This window comes from Vulpes vulpes, chromosome 14 (assembly GCF_048418805.1).
Source record: "Vulpes vulpes isolate BD-2025 chromosome 14, VulVul3, whole genome shotgun sequence".
NCBI classification, from domain to species: Eukaryota; Metazoa; Chordata; class Mammalia; order Carnivora; family Canidae; genus Vulpes; species Vulpes vulpes.
Window position 1 is genome coordinate 76,404,884 of NC_132793.1, and position 20,888 is coordinate 76,425,771.

At 34.5% G+C, this 20,888-nt stretch overlaps 1 protein-coding gene across 4 annotated transcripts in view; it reads left to right on the forward strand.

The window, feature by feature from the left end:
* The window catches only part of AP3B1 (adaptor related protein complex 3 subunit beta 1), a 261,798-nt gene that overhangs the window by 40,223 nt on the left and 200,687 nt on the right, over window positions 1–20,888 (forward strand). For all 4 annotated transcript variants that reach the window (XR_003234954.2, XR_011997056.1, XM_025998266.2 and 1 more), the window contains exon 3: window positions 2,738–2,812. Coding sequence is in view for 2 of the 4 variants with exons in the window: in XM_025998266.2 (XP_025854051.2) it covers window positions 2,738–2,812 (75 nt within the window). In the remaining 2 variants the exon portion in view is untranslated. The remainder of the gene's footprint in view (window positions 1–2,737; window positions 2,813–20,888) is intronic.

A 20,888-nucleotide genomic window follows, 5' to 3' on the forward strand; every position in this document is an offset into this window, starting at 1 on the left:
ATCTTTGTTTATTGTCCCTCGCTTTCATTAGTAGTTAATCTTAATCTTTAATGGGCAAGTGTATACTGTTTACAGTTGTATCATCAAGGCCTACAATAGTCCCTGGCATGTAGTGTTCTCTCAGCAAATATTTGTTAAATGAATTTGACTCAAGGATTTTTTCTTCCCTCATCTGTTAGCATCTTTATATATGGTGTTCTGTAGAACAGCTGGGGAATCCTTGGAATTGTATATAGTAGGACAAGATCGCTAACTTCAGGTTGTTATTGAATAACTGAAACAGTGAACCCTAGAGAACATTTGATCCCTGTCTTCTTATTTTACAAATGAGGAAATTGAGGCAGGTGTAAAATCATACAAAGATGTTTTAGATGCAGTATTTTGTGAACTTCTGTACTACTCAGCAGGTTTATAGAATATTCAAATCAGGGTGCCTAGGTGGCTCAGTCAGTTAAGCATCTTTCAGCTCAAGTCATGATCTCAGGGTCCTGGGATTGAGCCCTGTGTGGGGCTTCCTGCCCCATAGGGAATCTGCTTCTCCCTTTGCCTCTGCCACTCCCCTGCTCCCTGCTCGTGCTCTCTCTTGCTCACTTGCTTTCTCTCTCAAATAAATAAATAAAATCTTTAAAAAAAAACCCCAAAATACTCAAATCATAATACGACATGTAAGGAAATAGAATATAAAAAGACTAGCTTGTATTAGAGTATTATTAAAGCTATCCTATAGAGAGGTCTTTTTTTTTTTTTTAAGATTTTGTTTATTCATGAGAGAGAGAGAGAGAGAGAGAGAGAGAGAGAGGAGAGAGGCAGAGACATAGCAGAAGGAGAAGCAGGCTCCCCACGGGGATTCTGATGTTGGATTCGATCCCAGGACCCTGGGATCATGACATGAGTCTAAAGTATAGGCTCAACTACTGAGCCACCCAGGTGCCCCTGTAGAAAGGTCTTATTGAGAAATTGTTAACTGGGATTATAATGCTTAAAATATCACTTATATATTGTAAAACATTTGTTATACATTTTTAAAACTAATAGTCTATTTTTTAACTAGTTTCTTAGATTTAATGTGTAATTCATAAAGAACCCCTTTTCAGAAAGTTATCCTATAGTTTAAACTTTATTTTGTAGCTACCAAAGTCTTGACTACTAATAGACCTAAAGATATATTCTGGTAATAAGAGTAAAGGAAATGGGGGTATAGGGAGACCAATTAAAATAAATAGAAATGAAACATAGCACATAGAAAATTCCAGATGAAAAGTGTGAATTAAAAAATTCTAGAGGAAATTAGAATTGGATGACATAGTAGGCTAGATATTAGAAGATGGTTCTAGGAAGGGATAATGATTAAAGTTTGAGAGAATGTGTAAAGTAAAAAGAATTAATTTGGTAGTGTGATATGAGTATAAGCATAGAGGGACTATAGAATGTTCTGGTAGTAGTAGGTCAATTTACTTTGATAATTACATGGTGTAAAACAATAATGATTGATGTGCTTAAAAGAGATGTTGCAAATTGTGAGGGCATTTAATATTAAGTGAAATAGTTTGGATTCTTAGGCAGTCAGGGGCTTTTGAAATCTTTGATAGAGGCTGACAGTGTACATGGTAGTGTTTTAAGCTTATGAAACTGTCAGTGATGTACAATATGGACAGGAATCAGAGACCATTGGAAAAGTCCTTTGTGAGGTGATAGTGACCTATTTTAGGATAGTAACAGTGAGAATTAATGTGATTGTACAAATAAATTACAACGGGACTTAGATATTTTATAGATTTGAGTAATTCTGTTGGTTTCTGGTATCTGGGAAAACTGGTGGAAATAGGAAGTTGTAGCATGAATGCCATTTTATTATGGAAAATAAGTGGTTTTAGACAGCAAGTTTGAAATGAGAGAGACATCTAATAATGTCAGGTTACAGAAGTGGAATTAGGGCTGAGAGTTAAGGCTAGAGTTTGGAGAGTTGATCCCCATACTGGTGAGAGTTAAGTCATGAAGGTGAATGAAATGTTAGAAGTTTCAGAGATTGTAGAGTAGTATAGCTTGAAAAGATGGTGGTGCACAGAACTTTAGTGGGCAGAGAAGAGGACTTGGTGAAAGGAACTTTGAAGAGTAATATTTGGAGAAGTAGGGAAACCCATGATGAGAAGGCCAGGGGAGAAATAGTTTGTTCCAAATAACATTGATTTCACACACCCCTGGCCATCCCCATTGCAAATGCAGTATAATTTTAAGAATCCGGAAAATAAAGAACAATGTAAATATTTAAAAGTATTTATAGTCTCATTAGCTATAAATGAAAACTATTGTAAATAAATATCTTATGTCTTAAATTACTGTATATTTCTTCTTTAATGTGTCTATATATTTGTATATTAATACACAAATCATTATTTGTTCTTTGATGCAGATAGTTGAGATGAGTAATAAGTAAGATAACTCAAAAAGATTTCAGCTTGTTGGGACGCCTGGGTGGCTCAGTGGTTGAGTGTCTGAGTCCTGCATCAGGTTCCCTGCATGGAGCCTGCTTCTCCCTCTGCCTAGGTCTCTGTGCCCCCCCCCCCCCCATGAAGAAATAAATAAACTCTTAAAAAAAAAAAAGATTTCAGCTTGTTAACTTCATAGCTTATTTGCTGATTCAGTTTTCTAAATATTTAATGTATGTAGAATTTGTTTTTTTTTCAGAATACTAATTTTAAAAAGATTTTAGCTCTAATACTCCACTTTTATTCTTCAGATGATTGCAAAAGGGAAAAATGCATCTGAACTGTTTCCTGCTGTTGTGAAGAATGTGGCCAGTAAAAATATTGAGGTACCTTTTTTTTTTTAAAGATTTTATTGATTTATTTATTTTACAGAGAGTGTGCCAGTGTGCACGTATGTGCTGAGTGAAGTTGGGGGTGTGGCAAGGGAAGAACAGAGCGGGAGGGAGAGAGAGGGAGGAGGGGAAAGAATCTCAAGCAGACACTGTGAGCAATCCCGGGATTATGACCCCAGCTAAAACCAAGGGTCTGACACTTAACCACTCAACTGGCTGAGCCACCCAGGTGCCCTTGGGATACTATTTTGATTCATTTTTTTCATGATTCCTTTTGTTGTAAAAGAATCATGTATTTTTCAGTTTCTTTGAAATGCAACAAGATCCATAAGTATCACTAGATTTTTTTTGTTATAGTTAAGATATCCATAATCTTTTTTTTTTTTTTTTTTTTTTAACTTTTCTGACACCGCCTGCTTAAAACCCAAAAGGTCAGAAGGATCATGAGGCCCCGTTCACGGTCTGTATTCGTACTGAAAATCAAGATCAAGCGAGCTTTTGCCCTTCTGCTGCAGGGGAGGTTTTTGTTCTCCCTGAGCTCGCCTTAGGACACCTGCGTTACCGTTTGACAGGGTCACCCCCGCCAGAAGTGAGAGACCCTCAGGGCTTGCCCTCCTCCCCCACCAGGTCAGTGAAAAATACGATAAGAGTAGTGGTATTTCACCGGCGGCCCCGCAAGGCTGGTGGCCTGCGCCCCACCCCCTCACGGGGATGGAGGGGCACCAGGGGCCTCCCACTTAAGGATATCCATAATCTTAAATGAATAAACAGTATTTGGATTTTTGGATGGAAAATGTGAAAAGTAAATTGAGATTAATTCACCTGGGTGAATGATGATCATATTCTTAGAAGCCTGTGTACTTTAAATTCTGCTCTAGGTATTTAATTTTGAGATAGCACATGTCCAGTGAAACAGACCTAAGTTCATGCAGTATTAGGCCAGTGTTTGAACCCAAGTATTATCTCTCCAAACGTAGTGTTCTTTTTGAAACCTTTTAGTTTTGGTATACCTTGCCTCTGTACAGCAGGAGGTGGGCAAAAGCAGGATGTGTCATGAGCCTTTGATTACTTTTCTCTGTGTGCATTTCTCAATGGTGTTTGAAACAGAAAATCAAAGAACTTTGAGGCCAGGGTAATGTTGGGTCAAATGGACGAATGGCTTTTGATAGAGTGCGAAAGAAAAAATAAGAGCCTGTGTAGAAACCATTGAATAAGATGAGTAGGATGAAGAGTTCAGTGAAGGGGATAAGAGATTGATTTGAGCAAATGGCTTGTTTTTAAAAGAATAAAAGGCAGTTAGGAAGAGGATTGAATGATCATGTCTCTCATGCATCTTACTGTCAACTGGTATGGTAGTGATTGTCTGGAGGATATGTTTACTCAGTAGGAGGTAGTGATATATGTATGAGAATGAAAATGTCAGTACACATGTTTCCTCTTTGCCCATTGCTAACAACTGTGAACATCCACTGTGAGGAATGTGCTTGGCTCTGTTTTTGGGTCTGGAAAGTTTGACAGAAAGAGCACTCTCCATTGAAGAATATTTTCAAGGACTTAGTGACATCAGGGCAGATGTTTTAGGAGGCGATAGATGGAGTATAAGAAGCAGAAATTAAGGATATAAGGAAGTTTTTCACTTATAATCAAGTATTAATATTGCTGTTAAAGCTGTATCTCTGACATTTAGTAGGTGTACAGTGTATATTTTTATCTTACAACAGTCTACCGCTAGGATTTACAATATCACTGCTTTCAAGGAACATAATAACACTTTACATATACTTTGAAAACCTTAGGACAATAAATTTCCATTTCTTCCTCCTATCTTTCCCATGTTATCATGCATTTTACTTCTAAAAATGCTAAAACCGCCTAAAAATAAATGGTTATTTTTAGTCAGTCATCTTTTTGAAAGATTATTGAAGGATGCCTGAGTAGCTCAGTGGTTAAGCATCTGCCTTTGGGTTGGGACATGACCCTGGAGTCCCGGGTTTGAGTCCCACATCAGTTTCCCCTTGGGAGCCTGCTTTTCCCTCTGCCTATGTCTCTGCCTCTCTCTATTTCTCATGAATTAAAAAAAAAAAGATTATTGAAATATAGTTAATATGCTAAAACTTTTAAAGCATGCCGTTCAATGACATGTAGTGTATTTACAGAATTATACAAGCATCACTACCATCTACTTCCTCTACATTTTTGTCACCTCAGAAAGTAATCCTGCTTTCATTAGCAGTCATGCCTTTTATACCCCATCCCTAGGCAGCCATTAATCTACTTTCTGTTTCTATGGATTTGGCTATTCTGGGCATTTCATATAAATGAAGCCATATAGTATGTGATGTTTCTGTCTGGTTCCTTTTACTTAGTGTGATGTTTTCCAAGTCCGTCCATGTTATAGTGTGTATCAGTACCTCATTCCTCTTTATTGCTGAATAATATTCTGTGGTATGGATATAGTGAGTTTTATATATTCATTCATCAGTGGCACTTGGATTGTTTTCACTTTTTAGCTATTGTGAATAATATTACTTTAAACACTTTGTACAAGTTTGTGTGTGGACCTATGTGTTCATTTCTCTAGTAGTGATTTTATGGTTACTATATGTTTTTTTGAGGACTTACCAAACTCTTTTCAACAGTAGCTGCGTCATTTTATGTTTCTATCAATAATGTATGTGAGTTATAATTTCTCCACATCCTCACTGATACTTTTCTTTTTTGAAAAAATTACTTTCTTTTTGATTATAGCTATCCTAGAGGGTATGAAGTGGAGTCTCATTGCTGCTTTTGCAGTTTTTGATTTGCTTTTCTCTAGTAAAAAACCGTTGAACATCTATTGGCCAGTTCTACATCTTCTTTGGAGAAATGTCTATTTAGATTCTTTTAACATTTTGAAATTGAATTGTCTTTCTGGGGCAGCCTGAGTGGCTTAGCAGTTTAGTGCCACCTTCAGCCCAGGGCCTGATCCTGGAGACCTGGGATCCAGTCCCGTGTCGGGCTCCCTGCATGGAGCCTGCTTCTCCCTCTGCCTGTGTCTCTGCCTCTCTCTCTCTGTATCTCTCATGAATAAATAAATAAAATCTAAAAAAAAAAAAAATTGTCTGTTGTTTATTAGAATTCTTTATATATCATGAACACTAGACTCATATCTGGTGTCTAATTTGCATATATTTTCTCTTGTTCTATGGATTATCTTCATTTTCTTGATCATGTCCTTTGAAGCACATTTTACATTTTCATGAACTCCAATTCATCTCTTTTTATTTGTTTGCTTATACTTTAGGTATTATACTTAAGAAATGGATGCTTAATCCAAAGTGATGGAAATTTATACTTGTCTTTCCTAAGAGTTCTGTAGATTCAGCTTTAATATAGTACTGTGATCCATTTTTAATTCATCCTGGTGCTTAATCCAAGGATCCAGTGATTTATACTTGTCTTTCCTAAGAGTTCTATAGATTTAACTTTTATATATATATGGCTGTGATCTACTTTGAATCTCCAAGAAACTACTTATCTGCTTTCTGTCACTATAGTTTTGTCATTTTTTGAATTTCTTGTAAATTAAACCAGACAGTATGGTATCTCTTTGTTTGATTTCCTTTACTGAGGAATCTTGAGATTCATCTATGCTGTTTCATGTTGTCACATTTTGTTCCTTTTTGCTATAATCTGATGTTTCACAATTTTTACATTGACTTGTTACAGTGCACTTGAATAAAATGCTATATGTGGTCATGTATTTTAATTTCTTGTATTTTAATTTTTGTTTAATTTTTTTTCTTTTCTAAATACCTGAATCAATTGCATTGTCTGAGAAATGGATATTTAGTTTTAAGAAAATAGTGTATGGAGTTTTCCAGAGTGGTTGTACCATTTATATTCCCACCAGCAATTGTATGTGAATTCCAGTTGGTTCACATCGTTTCTGACTTGATCTTATTAGACTAGATCTTATTAGACTCAACATTAGCCACTTTGGTAGGTGTATAATGTTATTTCGTTGTGCCTTTATTTGCATTTTCTTATATTTAGTGATGCTGAGCATCTTTTTATGATTTATTGGTTAGTTGTATCTCTTCTAAACTATTCAGATCTTTAGCTTGTTTTTAAATTTTTTTTCTTATTTTTAAAGTGTAAAAATTCTGGTACCAGTCTTCTGTCAGATAGTTATTTACTCTTATTTATTTTCTCTTGGTCTGTGGCCTGCCTTTTTTGTTTTAATATCTTTTTAAAAAAACATTTGATTTTTGATAAAGTCCATTTTATCTTTTTTTTTTTTTTTTCAGTTATACTTCTTGATTTTTTGTGACCTGTTTAAGAAATCTTTGCCTAACCTAATGTCAAAGATTTTCCTGGTTTGTTCTAAAAGTTTAATAGTTTCAGCTATTGTATTTAGGTCTATGATCCATGTCATAAGTCTGTGATCCACAGGTTCTGTGATTCACTGGGAGGATTCATAAGACTCAAGATATAGTCAGACTGATAGCTATGATTTATTACAGTGAAAGACACATAGCAAAATTAGGCCCTGAAAGAGGTATGTGAGGTGAAGTCCAGAGGAAATTAGATACAAACTTCCAAGTTTCCTTTCCCACTGTTTTCCCCAGTGACAGTCAATTCCTCCAGCATCAATTGTGACAAAAAGTATGAAGTGGTGTCCACTGGGAAAGCTCATTAGTGACTAAGTGCCCACGTCTTTCGGGGCAGGGGTGGGGGCGCTGTTTATATAGGCATTAACTGTCTAGCAAGTGCCAAAATTCCAGACTCCCTGAAAGAAAGCAAATGTGTGTTTGTTTGTTTTTGTTAAAGATTTTTTTTTAAACTTATTCATGAGAGACACACACAAAGAGAGGCAGAGACACAGGCAGAGGGAGAAGCAGGCTCCATGCTGGAAGCCCAATCGATGTGGGACTCAATCCCGGGACTCCAGGATCACACCATGAGCCAAAGGCAGACGCTCAACCACTGAGCCACCCAGGCGACCCAAGAAAGCAAATGCTGAACATAAACCATATTATTTATATGTAAACCCTCTTTCTCAGTTAGAAAATGTGGAAATTACCCTTGAAATTCAAGTTCCCAGATGCCATCAGGCCAACTTTGTAAGCAGACTCTCTAAGGATAGCAATCTCTGGCCTACTATATTAATTCTTTACTGTGCACTACATTTTAAATTAGATATTGTGTGTGATGTGAGGTAAGATTTGAGATTTCAAAATAATTTCTTTTTCCAGATATTCAATTGTTCTGATATCATTTTTAAGAAAACCAAATCTTTTCACCCTTTGAATTACCCTGCCACTTCTTGTGAAATATTTTTGATCTGTTCTGTGCCATTGATCTGTTTGCCATATCACACTGCCTTGTTTACTATAGTCTTATTTTGAGTCTTGAAGTCTGGTAGCATAAGCACTGCAGTCTTGTTCCGTTTTTAACATTATTTTGGGTAATCTGGGTCCTTTGTCTTTTTATGTAAGTGTTAAAATTAGCATGTCAGTATCTTCAAAAGCCTGTTAGGATTGATTTTGTTTACATTGAATTTATAGATCACTTTGAGAAGAATTACTATCTTTATCATATTAAGTCTTTCAGCCCGTGAATGTGGTCTTCTGTAATTTCCTTTTGCAGTATCTTGTAGTTTTTGGTATACAAGTTTTGCACATGCTTTACATTTAGTTTTTAGGAGTTTTGAGTGCTATTTTAAACAACATTGTGTTTTTTTTTTTTTTTTTTTTTTTTTACAACATTGTGTTTTTTATTTCATTTCCCAATTGGTTATTGCTAGCATGCAGAATTGACTTTGTATATTGATCTTGTGTCCTTGCTAAATTCACTTATTAGTTCTGAAAGCTATTTTATAGATTTCATCAGCTTTGTTACATAAATGATAATATCATGTACAACTATAATTTTATTTTTCTATTCCTTTTTTCTTCTTGTCATATTGTATTGAGTACAGTGTACATTACGATGTTGAATAAAAGTGATGAGAATGGTTATCCTTGTCTTGTTTCTCGTTTAGAAAGCACTGAGCCTTTTACCATTGATTATGATATTAGGTATAGGGTTTTTTTTGCAGCTGTCTGTAATCCTGTTGAGTTCTTTCTGTCCCTACTTTCCTGGAAGTTTTTATAATGAATGAGTTTTGAAATTTTTTCAAGTGCTTTTTCAGTAACTACTGAAATTATCATGATTTTCCTCTATTCTCTTAATATGGTAAATGAATAGGATTGATTTTCACTTACTAAACTTTTTTATTCATGGGGTAAACCCCTCATAGTCAGGATGTATTAAACGTTTATACTGTTAGAATTGATTTCCTAATTTTTTGTTAAGGAATTTTTCCTCTGTATGTTATTGAAGGATTTTTTTTTTCCTTGCAGTGGCTTTTGTTTTGATATCATGGTAATCAGGTTAATACTGGCTTTATAAAATGAGTTGAGACTTGTTTCTCCTTTGTTGTAGAGTATGTGTAGGGTTATTTTATCTTAAATGGTATTATTTTATCCTTACTATGAAATCATCTGGGCTTGGAGTTTATTTTATGGGAAGGTTTTAAATGATGAATTCAAGTTGTTTATTGAGTATAGACCTCTGTGGGAAATAGTTAACTCAGTAGGCTTGGGTTGCTCAAACGCTGTATATTCATTAGAAAGATGTTCTCATGACTCTCCCTTGTCTGTCTTGGGCAGACTGAGCTAGTGGACTATTCTCTCTGATAAAAGTGTTTAATGTCTCTGTTGTCTTGAGCCGTGGTGTACTAGTTTGTCCAGATAATGTATACTAAAAATGCAATTTATTGTAAACACCTGCTTTTTCTTTTCCTGTTCTGAAGCTTCTGTTACTGATCTCATACATAGTGATGACAGTGTGTGTAGTTGTACGATATGTATGTGACTGATCCCTAATAAATGCTTTGGACAGTCTTTCTCAGTCAAGTTTCCTGGTTGGCAATATTTTGTACATGTCATCACACACTGTTGCCCAAGGAATTAAGCAGATCTTATGCTGATTCCACTGGTGAAAGGACTCTTGGAAGCTTGTGTCTGGTTTCCTCTGGACTTCACCCATGTATCTTGTCCTTTTGCTAATTTTTTACTATGTATGCTTTTGCTTTAATGAACCATAACCCTGAGTTTAACAACTTTTGGAGTCTTGTAAATCCTTTTGGCCAATCATCCAGCCTGAAGATGGTCTTGGTGGACCCCCGACCCCCAACACAGGGCTTTTTAGATTTTCTATTTCTTATTGGACTTGGATTAGTAATTTGTCATTCAAGAAATTTATCCATTTCATTCAGGTTGTCAGTTTATTAAAGTAAGGTTGTTAGTAATATTTCCTTAGTATTAGTGTCTATGCCTTCTGTAGTGATATTTTTGATATTGGTAGTTCTTATCTTTTTTCTTGATTAATTTAGAACCTAATCAATTGTATTGACCTTTTGAAAAATAGCTTTTGATTTTATCAGTTTACTTTTTTCTGTTTTCTAGGTTATGATGGGTTTTTCATAATTAATGACTTTTGTATTTATCTTTTGTATTTCAGGCTTATACATAATTTAGGGTTTGTTCTTTTTTTAAATATCTTGAGTTGGGAACTAAGATCAAATCTTTTTGTTAACATAAACTTTTAACACTATTTCCTTCTAAACATTGCTTCATTTGCATTTTCCAAATTTAATGTTATGCATTTTTGTTGTTTAGTTAAAAATATTTTTATTTACTTTATGATTTCTGTTTTGACTCATGGATTATTTAAGAGTACATTGTTTAATTTCCTGACATTGGGGGTGGAAAGGTTGTCTTAATGATTTTATCCTTGATTGCTTTGTAACATGATTCTATTTTAGTCTTAAAACATACCTAATGTTATTTCATTCTTAAACTTTATAGGAACTTGTTTATAGATCATCAAAGTTTATTTTGGTGTGCATACCATGCTCAATTAAAGAGAATGTTTATTCTGCTATTGTTGGATATGTGTTATTTAAGTAAATGTGGTTAATATTGGTTAGATTTTTAAAATTATTTTTACTGACCTCTTGTCTAGTTGTTCCACTGATTGCTAGTAGAAGGATTTTGAATCTCCAACATATATATATATTATAGTTAAGTACTCCCGTCAGGCATCACTCTTTTTATGTCATCATGATAAATTGACCCTTTTATCCTAAAATAAGTCCTTCTTTATCTCTGGTAATACGTTTTTTTTTTAAGTCTATTTGATTTGTTATTAATACTGCCTCTCTAGCCTTCTCATCTCTTTGTATGGTGTATCTTTTCTTCATCTATTTGCTCTCAGCCTGTGTCTTTGTATCTAATGTGCATCTCTTACTAACAGCATGTGGCTCCATTTTTTCTCCATCCATTCTGTCAAACTGTGTCTTTAAATTGGATTGTTTATTCTTTTAACACTTAATATCCTATTGATGTGTTCAGATTTGAGTGTACTGTTATGTTATACTATTTCTTTTTATTTGCTTCATTTGTTTCTTTTTTCTTTCCTTCCCTTGTTTTGGAGGAAATCCCATTTTAAATGTTCTTGTTTTTATTTTTACTGTGTTTATTTTTGCATTATTTTTACTGTTGACTGTATTTATTCTTTTTGTAGTCTTATTTAATATTGCATCTGTTCACTTAAAATAAAGAAATCTTACAGCTGTATACATCCGTATTCCTTCTACCGTATTCCTTCTATCTTTTATATTTTAGATATTATACATGTGAGATTAAAAACAACATGACATCATGAGACAATGCAAAAAAAATTTTTTAACAGATTTTATTTATTTAAGAGAGAGAGAGAGCACAAACAGGGGGGAGTGGCAGAGGGAGAGGGAGAAGCAGACTCTGCTGAATAGGGAGTCTGATGAGGGGCTTGATCCCAGAACCCTGGGATCATGACCTGCTGACCCAAAGGCAAATAAATGCTTAACCAACTGAGCTACCCAGGTGCTCTGCAATTTTTGTTTTAAATACTCATGATATTTATTTACTTGTTTGTTTGTTTATTTAATTTAAATTCAGTTGGCCAACAACTAGTATAACACTCAGTGCTCATCTCCTTAATGCTCATCACTCAGTTACCCTATCCCCACCCCTACTTTCCCTTCTGCAACCCTTAAATACTCATGGTTTTTTAAAGACAAAAACCTAGAAAAAAGTATTTATCATTTATTCAGATATTTACCATCCCAATGTTCTTTGTGTTGTTAAGATCCAAATTTCTATCATTATCTTCCTGCCTTAAAAAATACCATTAGCTTTTACTGTGGTGCAGATCTGTTGGTGATGAAATCTCTTAACTGAAAGTGTTTCCATTTTATCTCTATTGCTAAAGGATCATTTCATTGGTTGTAGGATGCTGAGTTATGTAGATGTTGTTTTTCTTTCAGTGCTCTAAAGATACTTTAAAGGTCCTCTTTAGTTCCTTATGCAATGTCCCTATTAATTGAATATTGATAACACTTTTGTAATTTGTCCTTTTTCTCTTGCTGCTTTCTTGCTTTACTATTTATCTTTGACTTTTCAGTTGTCTTGGTTTGAACTTCTTTGCGTTCATTTGTTTTGGGGTCTGTTAAGTATCTTAGATCCAAGAATTTTTGCTTTTGATCAAACTTAGGGAAATTTTGGCCGTTTTTTCTCTTCTTTTCTCTTATTTATTTATTTAGTTAGTTAGTTTCAGGTGTACAGTATAATAATTCACTCCCAGACATCACCCTGTGCTCATCACAAGTGTACTCCTTAATCTCCATCACCTATTTAACCCATACCCCTACCCACCTCCCCTGTGGTAACTATCATTTTTTTTTTCCCCTGTAGTAAGAATCTGTTTCTTGTTTTGTCTCTTGGTTTGTTTTGTTTCTTAAATTCCACATGTGAGTGAAATCATAGGGTATTTTTCTCTGCCTGACTTCGAAATTTTCACTTAGCATTGTGTTTTCTAGCTCCATGCAGGTCATTGCAAATGGCAAGATTTCATTCCTTTTTTATGGCTGAATAATATTAAACACACACACACACACACACACACACACACACACACCATCTCTTCTTTATTCATTTGTCAGTCGATGGACACTTGGGCTGCTTCCTTATCTTGGCTATTGTAAATAATGCTACTAGAAACATCAGTGTGGCTATAATGTCTTCATATATTTTGGTCCATTCTTTTCTTCTGATATTTAAATTGCATATGTATTATATTTTTGATATTGTCTAATAGTGTAAGAAGCTTTGTTTTGGTTTTCTTATATCTTTTTTGTTTTCCTCACACTGGATTTTTATTCATCAGTTTTCCATTCCAATTCACTTATTCATTCTTCTGCCATCTTCATTTGATTGTTCAGTGCATTCAGTGAGGTTTTTTTCATTTTAGAATTTCTAAGTTCTTTTTTTTTTTTTTGCTGAGCTTTGGTTTATTCATTTTCATTGAGAGCACATTTTCTTTTACCTAAGAGTAAGTGTTATAGCAGTTTTAAAATCATTGTCTGCTGGTTCCAGTACCTTGTTTATCTCAAGCTTGCATTTTGTTGATTTCCTTGTGTTTATGAATATGTACACAGTATTCCAGTATTCAGTTTCTTTAGTTGTTGTTGTTGTTGTTGTTCTTCTTCTTCTTCTTTTTTTTTAAGATTTTATTTTTATTTATTCATGAGAGACACAGAGAGAGGCAGAGACATAGGCCAAGGGAGAAGCAGGCTCCCTGCAGGGAGCCTGATGTTGGACTGGATCCCAGGATCTTGGGATCATGACCTGGACCCAAGGCAGATGCTCAACCAGTGAGCCACCCAGGTGCCCCTCCTTAGATATTATTATGTTGGGTAATTTCGAGCTCTGTTCTTGACGTTATATTAAATCACAGAGATTCTATATTCTTTTATTTTTCCTCCACAGGTGGTATTTTTGAAGGTGGTTACCTTGACTGGGTTCATATTGGAAATTCTATTAAGTAGCAACTTCGGCCTCATTTTGTATTTTTTGTCTTTTGCTGAGCTGCTTTGAGTCTATTCTCTGCTTGCATGATTCAGGAGTTAGAGATGTGGGTAGAGACTGCTTGAGGAGCCCATCTCTGGCTCTCTCCCTGGTGGGATTCCCCTGTTTTTTTCAGGGGCCATAATTTTCCTAGGTTCAGTTTTTTTGTTCCTTTGGCCAGAGAGACTGGTTGGACACATCAATGCCTCTACTTGGATTTCATCCAATACTCATTTTGCCTCATCAGAAAGCCATGGGAATGGGAATTTACACAGCCCTCTTTCTTATCACCTTTGAGCATATACTCCTAACCAGAGTCTGTCTGCTGCTGTTTCACCACCAGGGACCACACTACTTTTGTAATAGGTAGTTTTTTTAGTTTTCTGTGGGAGATTGTTCCAGTACAATTTTATTCCAAAATTACCAGAGGTGCAGTTATCTATTAAGGATAGTACTGCCCACTCCCTGAAGGTCTTTTTGTATTCTTTCATGTTTACCATTTGTGACCCTCTTCATCCCTTTGAAATACCACATTTGATACTATTTTCCTTATGACTAGAGGACATTTCTTGTTTTGCTGGTAATGAATTCTTTCAGGTTTTATTTTAAAAAGTCTTTATTTTGCCTACATTTGAAAATGTTTTGCCTAGTAGAATTTACAGTTCTAGATTTGCAATCTTTTTTGTTCAGTATTTAAAAAATATTTCAGGGATATTTTTGAAATATTGGGTGGCCCAGTGGTTTAGCGCCTGCCTTCAGCCCAGGGCGCGATCCTGGAGTCCTGGGATTGAGTCCCACATCAGGCTCCCTGCGTGGAGCCTGCTTCTCCCTCTGCCTGTGTCTCTGCCTCTCATGAATCATGACAGTCTCTCTGTCTCTCATGAATAAATAAATAAATAAAATCTTAAAAAAAATATTTCATTTTCTGTCCTGCAAGTTTCCTGTCATTGTTAATCTCCATTTTATTGTGTGTAATATGTCTTTCTTTTTTCTTGTTGGTTTTAAGGTTTTCTCTCTAGCACTGGTTTTAAAGTTTATTGTGATATGCCTTGGCATTTTTTTCCCTCTCATCCTCCTTCAGGTTTGTTGAGCATCTTATATTTGTGGGCTTATGGTTTTTTATAATTTGGTAACATTTCAGCCATTAGTTTTTTATTTTTATTATTTTTATTTTTTAAAGATTTTATTTATTTATTCATGAGTGACAGAGAGAGAGAGAGAGAGGGAGGCAGAGACACAGGCAGAGGGAGAAGCAGGCTCCATGCTGGAAGCCCGATGCGGGACCTGATCCCGGGACTCCAGGATCATGTCCTGGGCTGAAGGCAGGTGCTACACCGCTGAGCCACCCAGGGATCCCCAACCGTTAGTTTTTTAAAAATATATTTTGTCTCCTTTCTCTCCTGGCACTTCTAGTACACATGCAGACTAATTGATGTTCTATAGGTCACTGATGGTTTGTTCTTTTTTTCCTCCAGTCTTTTCTCTCTCTGCTTCATTTCTATTGCTGTATACTCAAGTTAACTGACTTTTCCTTTTGTTGCGCCTAATTTGTACTCTCTTCCTCTGTATTTATCATGTTAGCTCTTATATTTTTCATCTCTAGATGTTTCATTGGATCACTTTCATGTCTTGCAGTTCTTTTACTATACTCATAGTTTTGTCTGCTTTCTTGGGCATATGGCTCATATATAATAGTTATAAAATCCTTCTGCCTTTTTTTTAAAGATATTATTTTTATGTAAACTCTATTGCCAATGTGGGGCTCAAAATTATGACTCCAAGATCAGGAGTCCCTCTGCTCTTTCTGTCATTTTGAGTCTTTTTCTATGGATTGATTTTTCTCATGGTTATAATTCATATTTTCCTAATTTTTTGTTATCCTTAGTAAATTTTAACTACATGTTAAACAATATGAAGTTTATGCTATCAGTTGCTGGGTCTTGTATTCCTTTAAATTGTGTTTTTTTTTTTTTTTTTTGTGGTGCACAGTCAAGTTATATGGAATCATTTCATTCTCGCAAAGCATACATTTAAACTTTATTAGGGAGTACAGAAATATTTTTAGTCTAAGTTAATCCCACTCCTAAGGTAATACTTTTTTTTAGGATTCTACTAAAAAATTCATGTATTTATGAGATATTTTCTCTGTGGCTGTTAGGAACATTAATTATTCCTAGTTCTTTGTGATCATTGAGATCTGTTCTGCCTACTCTAAGACTTGGTGGAGGTCCTCTGCTGTGTGTGTGCTCTCTATCTCTGAAGTTTCCTTCTAGTTGTTTTTCTGCTCTGCAAATTCTAGCAGCCTTGGCCTCTGAACTTTTGATATCTGTCTCCTAAGTACAGTGAATCTTCTGGATTCTGTTTGAGTTACCCTTTGTGTGCTGGTAGGTTTATTACCCTCTGTGGTAGCACTCCCCTCAGCTTTTCCCTCTGAGGATTCACTGTACTGTGCTACTTATTGTCCAGCATATGAAAACTATTTTTTCTCTTGATTTTCTGTTTTAAGGTAGGAGAGTAAATGAGGTCTCTCAGTTATTATTAAATTATAGCTTGATATAAAAATCTCTTAGCTGTTTCTAAAGCCTTAAAAATATATGAAACATTATTGAACAAATGAAACATTAGTCTCAGTTTTCCCTACTTTGATTGTGGAATTGTCAGTTTATACCTGACAATTGTATATACCTATACATACTTGAAAATTCACATCATCTTTTCCAACTTCTACATCAAACTTCTATAGCAGAGTCTTAAAGTGCTTTATGGCCAGAATATATTGAGTGAGCCATATATCTTTAGCAATTTTATAATCAATGCTTAAGTATTTTTAGTTTTAAAAACAAAGCATTTTTAAAATGAAAAGATTGCATAGGTACAGGAAAAAATAAGAGTGACTAAAAATAATCTTTTTCTTTTAAGATGTTCATTTATTTGAGAGAGATGGAGAGTGAGTGAAGGGGGAACAGCAGAGAGAGAGAGGCAGAAGCAGGCATCCTGCTGAGCAGGGAGCCCCATGCAGGACTCTATCACAGGACCCTGGGATCATGACCTGAGCCAAAGGCAGACACTTAACCGACTGAGCCACTGAGGCGCCCCTGAATAAAATAATCTTGACTTGAGAATGATGGTAGGATTTTTTAAGTAGAGCAATAAGTCAGTGTGGTCACACTTCAGTTTTTATATAATATAAATAACAAGATTGATGTGAAGTAGACTCTTAGTTATTATTTTAGCACTATGACAGTAGATTAGATGTTAGTATGTCTCTAATGTCAATTAGTAGTTTAAATAGTTTTTTCTCATATAAGTTTTGTTAGTTTATATAATCTTGGATTTATGTATTCAAAATCTGGAAAAGTAAAAGTGGGAGTATATACAATTTCTAGAGTACACATTTCCATATATAGAAAAAAATTCCCATCACCATTTTAACTTTATTAGAATAATTTGTTATAGCATTTTAGAGATAAGTACGTTAAGCCCATTTTTAGATACTTTTAAAAGTATACTTAATTTTTGTATTAGATAATGCATACATTATATATTTTTGATAGGTGAATTTTGCTACTTAAATGATTAGCCATCAATAAGCTCACTAACTTGGGTCAATTAAAATCAAAACACTCAATTCATTTAAATTGGACTTAAATAACTTGACAAACCATTCCTTCTAAGAGTCCAATTAATAAGAGAAACGTAGAATAAACATGTAATCTAGTATTTGCAAATTTGAGCCATCATTAATTTAATATTTATTAAGCACAATATTATGTGCTTGTTACCATTTATAATTCTGAATTGATAATTTGAATAGGTAAATACTCTTTGATGTATCATGGTCATGCTGTCTGAGCTGCTGCTTTTTTTTTTTTTTTTTTAAGATTTTATTCATTTATTTATATGAGAGAAAGAGACAGAGAGAGAGAGCCGAAGGCAAATGCTCAACTGACTGAGCCAACCAGTTGCCCCTGCTGTCTGGCTTCTAATTTGATGTAGCTTTATGGCCTCTAATATAAGTGCAGATATCTGAAAAAAATTGAAATTTGACTCAGAAAAATTGTGTGATATAGGTAAAGCTGTTGTCTTAGTATTTTAGGAATAGTCTTTTGGTAGCAACAATGATTGCTAACACTTAAAAGATGCTGTGTGTACATATATTTTCATTTTATCCTCACAAAGAACTTGTAGGGTTAATTTTGTCATTTCCCATATTTTATATACAAGGACAAGGTAACAGAGAGGTAAAATTAATCTGACCACAGTCACACAGCTATTAAGTTTGAGAGTCAGAATCCAAAGTCAGGAGTCTTAGCTTCAGAACCCATCTTAGACCATTCCCCTTTCAAAGCCATTCTTATTTGAGGCTTCCTTCCTCTTCCTTTTGCCTTAGTGATTTTGGCCCCATGTCAACATCTGGTATTAGCTATCCTTTGGGAGGTATCTGGCATTGGTATAAATTTTTTTATGTCTTAGAGATGGATAGAAATGAGCAAGTCCTTAGAAATTGGCAATAAATTAACTAGTTCCCCCTGGACATCTAGTCTTCTTGTAAACAGAAGATTCTGTATTATTTATTTTTCATCCAAAGCTGTTTGTACTGTTTAGTAGTTATAATAGTAGACCTTCCCTATTTGTTCATCTTTCCCCTTTACACTCAGATTCTCATATACTGCCTAATGTTCTGCAACAAAAATATCACTATAAACATAATTAATTGTCTATTTGTTGGATTTCTTTTGTTCTTGAAATACCTTATTTTTTGAATATGCTTAATCTTCTAATGTGAGAAAACTGACATAAGCTTAAAATTTATGTTTAGAGAATTGATGTTTCATTCCTATCAACTGCAAAATTTCATTTTTATTAGTACATGCTGCCTTAGACACAAAGTTAAGCTGTATGTCATCTTCCATTTGATGTCAAATGATACCAAAAGTTACCTAGTAAGCAATCACTGGTTATAGTGCAAAAATAATCAAAGATTTAGTCAATAACTCATGAAGTTTGATGTACTAGTATTGATAAACTAATTAAACAGATCTGCCTGTGTTCTTCCAGCCTACTGGGGCTCTGCTATGATTAGCTTTACAGCAAGGAGTGTTGTAACATTGAATGAAGGTAACTGATCAGAGAATGGTGTAGTCACGGAGCTTTAAGTACTCCCATTTCTGGTCACAGAATGGTTTCAAGGAAACTAGGCTTTCTCTGCACACCTGCAGCCAGTCGGTGCATAGGCCTCTTGTGGTCAATATTGATTGATTCTTATAACAGAACTAGAACAAATTTGGTGTTTTGCAACCTTCTGTGATTTAATATTGTTATGCTTTTTGCTATAACAGTCACAAAAATCCTTCTCCAATAGTGAGTAATTACAGCAATGCCTGCTAGCTCAGCTGTGGATCTGAATGTTTCAGTATTGCCAATATAAACCCCTGGATATATTCTGGAGTTCATAATTCAGCTTTAAAAGTTGGTTGTACAGTTACTTGGTAAATAAAGGTGTTGCTGAGAAATAAATCACAGGAGGATGAGGGGATGGGTGCATTCTAACCCATTTTCTTTGGAAACTTTTCAGAGAACGGTAGCCTGGATCTGAATGTAATTAGTAAGGAGAAAGAATACTTTAAATGGTTAATTAAAAAAAAAAAAAAACAAACCACAAGTTAAAGACTGGAGGCAATCCTTGTAATACCCATCATTTCTTCATATGTTGATGTTTTTTAGGCATCTATTTGGTGAATTATAACTATTGGTTAGTAAAGTAGATTCCTGATGTTGCAATTTAATGGAAAATGTCTTATTACATTTTTTTAGTGTACCATTGGGCTGTGATGTTTTTGTTCAGCTAATTATTGAAATCTTACTATATATGCCAGGCATGTGATTAGTCCTGAGCATAGACAGATGACTAAGGAATGGTTCCTGTATTTAAGTAACCTCTTGTTGATTCTAAGGTGAATTTGAGAAATATCTTAACTTAAAAATGCATCTGTGTATTGATTTGATTTATTGAAAATGCTATAAATCAGTCAGCTAGCAAATGTTAATTGCTGTTTGGCACTGTTATAATCCTAAGAACTTAAAAATTTGCTTGTGGAGAAAGCTGTCTATATCTCAATTAGATACATGTTTCTTGAACTGTAATGAAAAACTTTATATTTCCATTTAAATATAATCTAAAACATTGGGTAGATTTTGGATCATATGGTTGCCATCTTACATAGTAGTATGCATAGTTTTGGAACCTGCGTGTATTCTTGTGTAAGATTGCTTGTTCTGAGTGAACATTGAAAGGGTTTGTGGACTTTCAGTGGCCTTAGTGGGTTGATATCATCTGTAGTTATGTGATCACTTGGGTGAAACAGCTGTTGATTGATTGGCACTCAGAGGTATGTTTTTTTTTTTTTTTTTCTTAAGAGTGTGTTTGTTCCTGATAGGCTAATGTTCCAAAGTAAGGGACTGTCGCAGATTGGTTGACTGGCAGTTTGTTCATTTAGCTTGGGCTTTTAGTTGACATTTTGAAGAGGTTTAAAACAGTTTCAGTGGCTGCATCTTATCAGTGCTATAGAAAAAGCTGTCTTTATAGAAATATATAAACTTAGACATATTTTTGGTTTGAGGTTTTATTTTTTATAATGAAACAGTTTAAAATACTTTTATAATCAGAGAAAGTACTATTCTGCTGTAAAGGAGATCTGGAAGAGGAGATTCACCCCAAAGTAAAAATATCTTTATTATTTTATCTGAACACAAAATTAACATTCATTGTAAAAAAAATTAAATAATAAAGATGTAAAGAGTGAGAGTGACGGTCGCTGGATAATATTACCACTCAGGTATAGTCACTCTTAACATTTTAATATATAGATTTCTTAACTTATGCTTAGGTTTGAATCTGGTTCTTCATTTAATAGATGTGCTTTCTTGGTCAAGTTACTAAACCTTGTTGTGTTTCAGTTTCTTCATGTGTAAAATAGGAGTAATAATACCTGTTCATTGAATTGTGCATTTAAAATGAATTAATTGCACATAGTTAGTGCTATATATGTGTATTTTTTTATTAATATAGAAGTGAGATCATATAATACATACTG